We start from the raw sequence: 11,209 nt of genomic DNA on the forward strand, positions 1-11,209 counted from the left end.
AAAAAAGTGTAATTGGGTACCAGGATTATATAAACTTTCAATCTGAATGAAAAGGTAGGATAAGTTTGAGATGGAGACGATTATCGGTGAACTGGTTGACTTGTTAAGTTTTTACGTTGATCTCATTTGTGTAACTACAATTTTGAAAATGTTGAAGCGTGCAGTCATCGATCGAGGTCTGGAATCGCATTTTCAGGGAATGTTCGATATATAGTACGACCGACCAGATGGACAGAAAGTATATAACCGTTTGGTAACAGGCCTCGGCTAGCTAACCAGTATTCTTTTAGCTGTTTAGTAAGCATTTAAACAGACTATTACCCTTGGTCTTTTCACATGCTCCATGTTGCTCTTCTCTCGTCGGGGCTTGAGCTTTAACCTGTATTTAAAATAAGTGGTAAGTTGCTAGAAGACAATCAGAAGTGTATGTAATTACATTTTTCAGGTCGTATATGCTATGCAATACATGTAGCTGCATGGAAGAATAAATGTCATCGTTTGTTCCTCTAATTACCCGGGAACATAAGGAATCTTCAGTTTGTCGTCTGCCGTTTGCTGTATTTACGTGAAAGTGAAAAGATTCGAGTTGTGTGGTCAGGATTGTGAAGATGCTTGTTTTTGTCTTTATGAAAGATTATCCACAATAAGGCGACGCATAAGGCGACGTGCTTAAATTATCATCACTGGGTTAAAAGCCCCCCTCCGGGGGTGGGGGGGGGGTTAATCCCCAAAGTCTTGGCTGGGGTGTGCTGCCCAATACTTGTACACAAAACGGTCACCCTATTTCAGACCAAAATCTGTAATTTTCCATACCCTATCTAGGACCGGAGGCAAAAATAAATACGTACCCCATTTCAGACTTTTTTTCAGACTAGTACACAGCTCTAATATATGACCACAGCTAACCAAAAATGGCTTTCACTTACTGGCATGAACATTTTAGGAGGACTTTAAATTTGCCAATGTCGATGGTTAAAAAAATTAGTTCCTTGTGAACAAAATACCCAATGCCAAGCCAGAGTTAAAAACATACCCTCTGTCAGACCAAAATATTCAAAATCTATACCCTTTCCCAGACCAAAACAGCATAAAAACTATATCCTTTTCAGAGCTACACATACCTATATATAGCCCACATAAAAAGAACCTCCCGCATCCGGGGGTTTAAACGTTTGTTGACAACCATACAAGAATGTTATTGTTCCTCGAATAGTGTGATTTATTTACAATAAAAATTTTTTCAATGGGAAGTCGGTAGCAAGGCACCCAAAATAACTATAATAGGTAGGGCTAGTTGTGTGCTCAAGAAGTAACACAATTATTAAATTTTGTAATGGTCGAGCAATTTATACCAATTTCTTAGAACGTTATTTTAATTCATCCACAGCAAGTTATCAAACTCATACCTTCTTACTTTTACTTTCTTCCTGCTTTCGCCTTTCTCCCAATTCACGAGCTATCTCTTGGCGTTCCTGAAAGCAATACATAACACCTTTTATTATATATGACAACGTTGTGATAGTTGGAGAGGACAGGTACCTTAAATTCTCTTCAAAAAATTTTACTGCTAATCCACTCCGGCTTTCAATACCACAGAAAAAAGAGATGGAAAAGAGCACTAGCAGCCTCTATATTGTCGTTATTATTTCTTTTGTCCGGTAGAACGCTGGTATTTGGATGGCACCGAGACATCGGGTTTTGCAGTTTCGTCGCTTAGGTCCATGTTTTTTCCAGTTCTTTGGGCCGGCGACTCACTGCAAATGTATTTTGCAAAGCCGAAGCAATCCAAAACGAAGTCGTAAGGCACAAAGCAACCGAGCGGAAACAAAGCACTTTAAAACTCGGGAACAAAGCAGTCAAAACACTGAGACAAATTACCCAAAACTGTCTGAAATTTGGACTAAAACGTGACGCAATTCAAGCTACCAAAGATTCGCATGCGACCACACTCGAAGTACGATTATTATCATGATTATCCGTTTTCAAATGTTGGATGCTTTTTGTAAAGACTTAGATCTCCGTTTGTCAGTGTTCTTTTTTTTTTTTTTTGACTGACTACATAAGCGGAATGCCAAATTCTGTTTCCTTCTTTGCTTTGACTTGATTGCACGTCATCCTCTTACTAAAGGCCGTATAGTGATATAACCGGATAAATATTTACCTTTTCCCTCTGCCGCTCTTCTCGTTGTAGTTCTTTTTTATTCTTTGGCTTTAAAATAAACAAACAAAGTAAACGTAACAAATGAATATTGTCACACGGAAAGCTTTATTCATTCGTAATTTCATATTTTGTCAGGCCGGTGAATCTACAATCATGGGCAAAAGTCTTCGGACAAATTTGCACTTTTGGCGCTCCTGCATACACGCCAGACGCGGATACCTCTACACCTGCCTAAATCTAGAACATGCAATTTCTCCTGATTTTCAACATTGTATTGGCTGGGGAGGGGGAACAGCAACAGGCTTTTAACAGGAGAAAACTCAGATAATTCACTGCATTACATTAGTCTCCCAATTAAGGACTTTTGTCCACGATAATAGAAGTCGGTAGTTACGTGCTTATAAGTTATCATTTAACTTTAACCCATTGACCCCCGGAGCTTTTTGCCACAAACGAATTTTTTGGACATTTTGGAGATTTTCAGACAGGATATGGGCCAAATTAGCTCCAATCTACTCAAAAAAGCATTTGCAACATGAAGGGAAGCCTTTTTTCCACTAGCATCACGTTTTACAAGGGCGGTTACGGACGGCACGGGAGCCAATGAGTTAAGGCGAGTTTACAGATATCGGATTCTTTTGCTGCCTTTGGCCCAGGTCATTGAAATAAAACATTTGCGAGTTTGCTGACCTTCGCGTTGCCGCTTTGACTCCAGGCTTGGTTGGTTCTTTTTTTCGTTGTCATTTCGTGACCTGACTCGTGGCCACATGACAAATCGGAAAGTTGAAAAGGTAAAACGCTCTTTCACGTGACGACAGACTTAAACAACAACTTTCTGACAACGTTCAGCATACATTAGCAAGAATAAATCAAAAGGGATTTTGGATGCATGGTTAGTTCTAGATAAAAACTGAAAGATTAGTCAGTTTTCAGTGTGACAGTAAGCAGTTTATCAGTTCTCAGTTAGATATCGATGAAAGCTTATTCCCCACTCCAGAATTTCAGGTCCTTTATAACGCCATTATAACTTCTCAGCCCAGTTTCATAAAACCTCGTGATGTCACGTTGTCGCACGACTAATGACAAGTCGTGTGTTGTCTTTGGATGCCAAGTCCTACTGTATGCTGCATGCAACATCGAAAGCAACCTGATAACGAACAGCTTTGAGTCGCTCCCATCGTGCCCTTCCAGACCGTCTCTTACAACAGAGACAAGTTCACGCTGTGGATATGAGATTCACAGCTGTGCAGTAGCCTATTTTTGTAACTTACCGACTGACATCGGCTCATCTCCGCTGTTCCACTCCTAGGTTGCGCCGCCACCAATTTTTGAGTAATTTGCATTTTAATCATGTCGAGTTCTGCATTCTTTTAAGAAAAAAAAAAAAAAAAACTAAAAAACGGCTGCATACATTGCCCTGAGAGAGTCTGCATAACTATAGCAAAGAAATAAAGATACACTAAAAAAACCTAGAAGAGACAAAAATTTTATGAATTGTACGATTTAGCTGTCTGTGACTTCAGTTCCTGATAACAAGAGCTATTGGTTTCTAAACAAACTATTGTGCTTCGTCGGCGGGAAAGTAAAGCAAGAAACTAACTAATTACCAACTTAAAGATGATTAACTTAAAAGACGTGAATTAATAGTCGTAGAGCTGACGTTTTGAGCATCATCCCTTCATCGAAGCAAATTAAGCGACGAAACGTTAGGAATGTTTACCTTTTGAACTACAAGTCCAGTACAGCAATTAGATAAGTGCTACCTAAGCGAAATATCCTCTCTTACATTAAGTTTTCAAATAATGTTTTTTTCCATAATATTCCATTTTCCCATAAACAAATATTAGACTAGTAAATGTATTTATCAATAAGTGACAACAGAGACTGAAAAGTTCATCAAAGTTTTCTCTCACTTCGGGATCAATAAATTGCCATTCATTCACTAATTCCAGAGCCTCCGCAAACTCTCCCTGCCGGATCTTGATTTTTATTTTTGTATCAAATGCTGCCGCACTTGTGCGTTGCGTCAAATTGAGAGCTGCAAAAGGAAAAAAAAAGATAATGACAACGCTGGCAATAAGGTCTGGAAAGAAATGGGTGAATCCGAAGTCTGTGTCATACGACAACCTACTAAAAATAGCTGAGATGATGTCTTTGGAACAACGTAGGCAATTTCAATCACAAGTTATGTTGCACAAGTGCTTGTACGACAGTGGAGCACCCTATATTATTAATTTTTTTTTAATTTTATGGTGTTACATACGATTTACGTGGGTTCAGCACAAGGCTTGAACTTCCTCCATTCAATTTGGAGTGCATGCATCGATCTTTTACATCTTTAGTCAGTAAACTTTGGAATGCGTTGCCTCTAATGGTTAGAGAATCGAAAGACATTTTATCTTTTAAGCGAACTCTTAAAGTTCATATGCCTTAAAGCGTGCTTTTTAAAGTTTTAAATTTTGTATATAGTGTTACTTCAAGATTTTTAAAATAGCGCCTGTATATACTATTGTAAATATCAATGATAATTTTTTTAGCCTCTCTAAATACTAACTACTAGTTAGTATTTGCTTGGCGTTTACGAATTGATAATATTTATTATTTTATATTTCCTACCAGTACACACGTAGGTGTTGTGTGTTTAAATAAAGGTTAAGGCTCTTCTTCGCTTTTTCCTTTCCTTATTTCTTTAATCGCAAAGAGCCTGCTCGCAGGCTGAGCCGCCAATTCTCAGTTACTGACGTTCTACAGCGGTCAAACGCACTGCGCAGGCGCATTTCCGCCAACACTTGTACTGTCGCTTATATACACGTCTCAACTGTTTTCGAAATAACTCTTGCTCATTTTTGCTTCAAACTCTCAATAAATTTCGAGGCGACGGAAACTGAAAGAAACTGAAAATGGTGCTGAATTTTTGCCTTTTATCGCTGTGAAACGTTGTAAAACGAGGTGTAACGTTACCTTTAGCCTGCGAGCAGGCTCATCTTTGAGTCACGCGCGCGAGTAGTGAAGAGCAAAACGATCCGGCAGTAAGGAGGCGCGCTTGTGCTCCAACGTGAGCCTGCTCGCGGGCTACGTTAACTTTAAAGCGACACCCGAGCCAACAGGAACTGTTTCGCTCATGTCCATACTGTCATCTGAGTGAGCATGAAAAAAGCCGCAAGTTGCATTTTTCATAAAATGATATATGTATATTGAAGTGTAGGAGGCCAAGGCTTTTTCAGTAGAATTTGCAAAACTGACCTGTGATTATTAATTCGAAAGCAAAGTTTATAACAAATACGACAGGTTACACGATCTGGAAGGAAATGAATGTAGTCAATGGTATTGTCACAAAAAAAAAAAAAAAAAAAAAAAAAAAAAAAAAATAATAATAATAATAATAATATACCTCTATTGCAGTCCTGCTCAGCTTGAAGAAACTCACCCTGTGGAATATAAATGAGCCATGAGTGCAAAACATATATTTCCATTCACTCATCAACAGTCTTCCCAAGGTGTTCTAATAAGGAGCTAATTCGCGAATATGTTCCGCACTTGTAAAGAACGCGGTCACATCAACAGACTATAGGGGTGTGACCAACAAGAGAGGTAAAAAGGCAAAATAACTCTTTAAGCTCTCGGCAGAAAAAGAAATTATCAAGAGTTCGAAAACGATAACAGAAGCGCTACCATCGACCAGAGATCCATATTACCGAAATCAAGGATTAAGTATTCGCTCACAAACTTCTCTTCATAACAGCTGGCCAACATAGCTATATTCTTACCAAAATGGAGAAGCATTTCGCTCGATATTCGTGAGCATCCGGAAATTCTGGAAAAAGATTCACAACTTCTGTGAAAAAGGCTAAGGCCACCTTTGTCTTAGAGTCTGAGAGCGACAGCTCGCCTTGTGTCATCAGGACGTCAAGAGTGCTGTGAACTTGATGATATCCCTAAAAATAAGGTCAAAAGAAACACTGTTTGGATTAACATTTTAATTAGGCCTGAAAGAAAAAAAAAAAAAAAAACAGTAAGGAATTTCAAAGGCATCCCAAGACGTAGAGAAAACACGAGAAACAACAAATACATGTATGATATAACAATATACTTAGAAATAATTTTGGTAACAAAGAATAAGAGAAAATTAATGAAGAATGTGAATCAGCATTTTGGGAAAAGCACCTCAGAAAGCAATCTAACATCTCAGAGCTGATCGAGTCTGACAATGAAATGTTTTTAAGAAATTCAAATCTTGCGTACCTTTGATTTTTGAAAATAGACTTAAAGTTGAATGAATTACTAAAATGCACATCTCTGTTATACTATAAAAATGCATCCTTTGTACAAAAGAGTGCTTGGAAATGAATCGGATGAAAGGAACATTCCGAGGACTGCCAAAATTGGGCGAGGCCACTGAGAAAGACCATTAGCATTCGAACGATTACAGTTACGGAATTGTCTAAATAACTTGTTAATCAGGACACTACCCAAATTCAGAGTTATTTGAACGCTTTACAAAGTAATGAAATAATCTTACGCGGGCTTCAATGAAATCATGGGCTGACAGTACAATTAAGATAGATACCTGGCCACACAACCACTTCACTTTCATTCTTAACCTTCTCATAATATCCTTGTCTCTTGATATCTATAAAATAAAACTTGTACTATTAAGAAGGATGGATTGAAGAAATTGTGATAGAGTAGCGCGCACTGGCAAGCTGCAGTGAATGCAAAAGGTTGCTAAGTAAGACAGCCGTAAAAATTGAATGGCCTTACCCCTCTCCTCCTAAAACGTGCGCTATCACTTGGAGGTGTACAGTTAAGGAGTTTGCCATTTCATTTATAGTCTTTATAGCGTATATTGCGGTCACCTTTGATTTGGAGAAACTTAACTGATAATAAAACACCAGGATTTTTCCTAATGTTAAGAAGGACCTGCCAAAAGTGGGATACGATTCGAACAAATACCTACGAGCACACATGGTCATGAACAAACCCACCACATTGTAACCATCTCCGTTTCCTTTTATCACATAAGAACTTCCTCAGCCTACTCAATGCGAAGTCTTGTTTTACGTTTGTGACGCAACGTAGTTATTTTACATAAAATGTTGCGTTTTCGATAAATACCCGAGGATCAAGAGACTTGTATATGACGGCGTGCATAAAAGCCTTCTGTACTTCTCCCTGTAGCTCTAGAGCTTGTGAAGATAGAAATGCTATGTGTTCGTTGTCACTCCCCAGTTTGCTCTTAGCTAAAAACATCAGAAAGAATTGTAAGCAAATATATTACTATACAGCAACCAGAACTAATGGTAAGGGGGATTTTGCTCTTAGCTTCAAGCAAGAGAACGAATTGTTCGTAAACATCGTACGAAAACAACAACTGGTGGTTAGAGGGATAAAATTATGGTCTGGAAGGCCCGGTGCATTCATTGTCCCGAATTCAACTCCTCCACGTTTTGTAACTAGCTAACGGGCCAGCCTGCTACCAGTTTGGATTTCTCACTTTTTTAATGATCCAAGTTATCTTGGATCACTAATACTGATCGGATTATGCCAAAGAAATGCAACCAAGTGTCATGAATACTTGCGTCTGCGCCGCAGTAAATTACAACTGTTGCAATATCAACTTACAACAACAACAAAAGTCTGCCGAAACCGGAATCCGTATTACACTTCTTAAAGACAAGACTAAAAATGTCATCTCACTACTGCTGTTTCCTCAGTGAACATGTTCAGATCGTCAGGAAACCTACTCTCCTATCCTCCTCTTTCCGCCCCTGATCTGTGACTGCTGTGTGGTATACGTAAAAATCGTTGTTTACGTTTTACATTAAAGTAAAAGCTTTATTCATCTTCAGTTCTATACTCACCATCTCTGCAATCTCGTAAAACGTGCTGTACGTAACTCTGAAAGTGAAGTGTATTGCCGTGGTCACAAAAGTAAACTAACTTAGTGTCAACTCAAACATGTTTTAAGTTCTTTAACCAGGAAGAAAGATACTAACCAAGCGAAGTAAACATTCAGCTCGCTTGCATAGAATAGCGGCGACCAATCCAGGGGAAGAATCAGCTTCGAGGTACCGTAGTGCCACAGTATATAGCATGGCAGCTGTACGATAGTCCTTGATCAACATGAACTGTTCAGCATTTTTCAGCGGGGTTTCCACAGGGTCAGCTGACACAAGAACCGAGCTAAGCAGAGCCTGTGAATAAACAAGTTGAAAACAAGTTATGGACAGATTCTGGCTGAAGTTTTCTTTCGTAGCCTATAACAAAAACAGAAGTGGGTTGTGTTACCATGATGTACTGACACTCGAATCATGTCCATGACCTGGCATTATTTCATACATTTTTTTTTTGGGGGGGGGGGGGGGAGGGGTGACTATAATGAGCGATCTTCATAATAACAAAAGATAGTATTTTGTGTCTCAACACTGTAAAAACGTTCATCTTGTACATGATATGAAGAGGTTTCATTCACCAAAATAAATGCACAAAAAGAGACATGTCAAATGTTATGGATAGCGTGTCCTTACCGTATGTTGATGGGGTGAGTGCTTGGTGAAGGTTGCTAAATCGAATCGTTGCCATGATTATGGTATTGTGATAAATTCAACGAGGAAATCAAGCCGGGCTATGGCCTGAGTAGACTAACAGGTGGTGCTCGTATAAAAGTGAACACGAGAAGTGGATATAACGAGGTGATGCATGGTATTGTAGGGTCTTCCACGGTAAATATTAATTCATACAGAATGGTACAGCAACAAGAAAACACCAATAACAGACAAACAAGCAAGGTATATTTCAAATTGAACAAAAACAGTTGCGATAGATACGACAATTCTTTTACAAACCGGCGATATCGTGAAAGGTAGGTCTGCAAGCCCTGCATCAAAGGAGGCGGAACTGTAAAAAAAGCTTCTAATTAGGACAAAATGTTTTGATACATATATTCAATGCATTTTCTTTTTGAAACACATTAACATTTAAAAGAGAGGCTTCAATGTAGTAAAGGAATTCAACTAAAAGACGTTTCCGATCCAGAATTGACTAATTGAAAATTGGAAAAAAAATAGAAAGAAATCTGCGATACCGGTGCACTTCTCTTTCAACTGGGCTACCAATCCAACTGGGAGGTAATCACTTTGAGAGTTCGTTATATACAGGTACCCGTAAGGTTAGGCAATATCATATATTGGAAAGTATAGATTACTTCATGGAAAGTGCGCGCGTACGGCATTTACGCACGAGTTGTTGACGTATCAGAAAACGAACGAGCGAGTTTTCTGATGCAAAACCAACGAGTTCGGAAATACCGTGCATTAAAGCAGTTTCCAAGCTTTAATTTGTTTATTTTATACTTACTGAGATTTTCACGCTCAGCATTCTAATAAAATTTAATTGCTTTTTCATTCGGCAGAACAAATGTCAAGTAATGTTTTTATTCCGACTTGGTCGCTTCTTCAAAAGCCTATAGTGTAAATATTTTTCGTACAGAGTGTTTACTCCGTCATCGGTCAACGCTTTAGCTGCGTTTGATTTGCTTCGTTTGCCTTGCCTTTTTTTAAGTCGTTTGCTTCGAGCGTCCAGAATTTTTCTTGCTCTTTGTCGTCAATAATGCTTAGGGGATATTTGCCTTCTTTAAAACTTTTCTGGCCTCTTCCTTCTGAGGAACTCGCTAAACAAGCTGACCTTAACGTCTCGTCGGGTTTTTGCCCGAGTGTTTTTGTGCTGGTGTTCCTGGATGCAATTTTAAATGGTTTTATCTAAAGCGATAAACCTGTTCGAGCTTTCCGCCAGTATCTGTGGTTTATAGCTAATTTGCGAGAAAACTAGTGGAAACTTGTGGAAACTCTACAAGCTTCTGTGAATGAGGATTGAAGAGGAGCCAACAGCAACGTTAACGCGTTGCGAACTGACTGATTCACTTTGACAGCTGATTTCTGATTGGATGAAACGCTTTTCCCCCGTGTGAGAAAGACGTTTCACGATTGTGATTGGATCGGAAAAAATTTTCGTATGACTGAGTTTTTCATGCGGTCGATTCTATCCGAAAATCTCAGTAAGTATGAAATAATGCATAATATTTCACATGTTCACTTGGATAACCAATTTCTGGAGGATGATCTAAGGAACGATTCCCGCTGTTTGATTATCATCGTAACTGACTTGGTCCTCATTATCATGTTTTTTGTGACCTCTTCGTTGAGGCAACATCCCGATTTTTCGCGCCTCGAGATGAAACAACAGGCGATTGCATAAAAATAAACGATCAATGCAATGTTACAGTAGTTCTATGTACTAATGCGTGCACAGTGTTTGTCCTATCAGAAATCTTATTTAAAATAGCCGTTGTCTAAAAACAGATTAATTCAATATTTAGCAAACAGTTACACTGTAAAATATCAAAGACGAAATCTGGATACATTAACACGTTTTATAATATTCGTTAAATATACCAAGAAGATTGTGGTTTAGTTAGAGCCAATCAATAATTTGTCTATGATCAAAATCGATCATAGGCGTACGTAGTACCTCTTGACTCCACTTGAGGAGCCACGAGCTAATAACAATAGCCTAGCTACATCGTAACAAAGAAACGCATGCACCGGGTGCGTTCTGGTCATGTGTCCTGTGCCACAATCGATCGGTGATAATGACAATGTACGTAAAGTCGTGTTCTATTGAGATCAACCGCTTCTGGTTGGTTGGGTTTTCTTCGTGTTCTTTTGGGGGAAAAACCGTTCTCGGTTGTTTTGGTTGATCATCTTTTTCATCCGGCCTCATAACAGGTTGAAAGGTCTTGAAACGGTTGAAAACGTATTCGCGTGATCATGTCGCGTGATTGTAGCTATCGTAAAAGACTATTCCCAGGAGTTACCCCGTTTCAACCGAGAACGGTTGGAAGGATATGCTATTGAGAACACAGACACAGGCAGACCACTCTATGTGTTCGTGGCTAATAAAAGTATATGAAACGAACAGAATCTATGAGGTTTATGAATAAAGCTCTGAAATTGCATATCTAAATTACATCTCGGTCTGAATATCCCAATA

The 11,209-nt window shown here is 38.8% G+C and overlaps 1 protein-coding gene across 3 annotated transcripts in view; it reads right to left on the reverse strand.

Moving 5' to 3' along the window:
* Positions 1-11,209, reverse strand: part of LOC110043369 (3'-5' exoribonuclease HELZ2-like) — a 46,632-nt gene that overhangs the window by 28,416 nt on the left and 7,007 nt on the right. For 2 of the 3 annotated variants that reach the window (XM_089290214.1, XM_089290215.1), the window contains 13 exons: positions 9,007-9,058; positions 8,158-8,355; positions 8,023-8,059; positions 7,277-7,401; positions 6,729-6,791; positions 5,929-6,096; positions 5,553-5,589; positions 4,075-4,199; positions 3,433-3,528; positions 2,852-2,944; positions 2,162-2,209; positions 1,407-1,472; positions 322-379 (listed from right to left, as the gene is read on the reverse strand). In XM_089290214.1, the coding sequence (XP_089146340.1) occupies positions 322-379; positions 1,407-1,472; positions 2,162-2,209; positions 2,852-2,944; positions 3,433-3,528; positions 4,075-4,199; positions 5,553-5,589; positions 5,929-6,096; positions 6,729-6,791; positions 7,277-7,401; positions 8,023-8,059; positions 8,158-8,355; positions 9,007-9,058 (1,166 nt within the window). The remainder of the gene's footprint in view (positions 1-321; positions 380-1,406; positions 1,473-2,161; positions 2,210-2,851; positions 2,945-3,432; positions 3,529-4,074; positions 4,200-5,552; positions 5,590-5,928; positions 6,097-6,728; positions 6,792-7,276; positions 7,402-8,022; positions 8,060-8,157; positions 8,356-9,006; positions 9,059-11,209) is intronic. The other variant, XM_089290216.1, reaches the window with a different exon arrangement.

The sequence above is a fragment of the Orbicella faveolata genome, unplaced genomic scaffold (assembly GCF_042242905.1).
Source record: "Orbicella faveolata isolate gen_17 unplaced genomic scaffold, um_ofav_v1 contig_2, whole genome shotgun sequence".
In the NCBI taxonomy this organism is placed as follows: Eukaryota; Metazoa; Cnidaria; class Anthozoa; order Scleractinia; family Merulinidae; genus Orbicella; species Orbicella faveolata.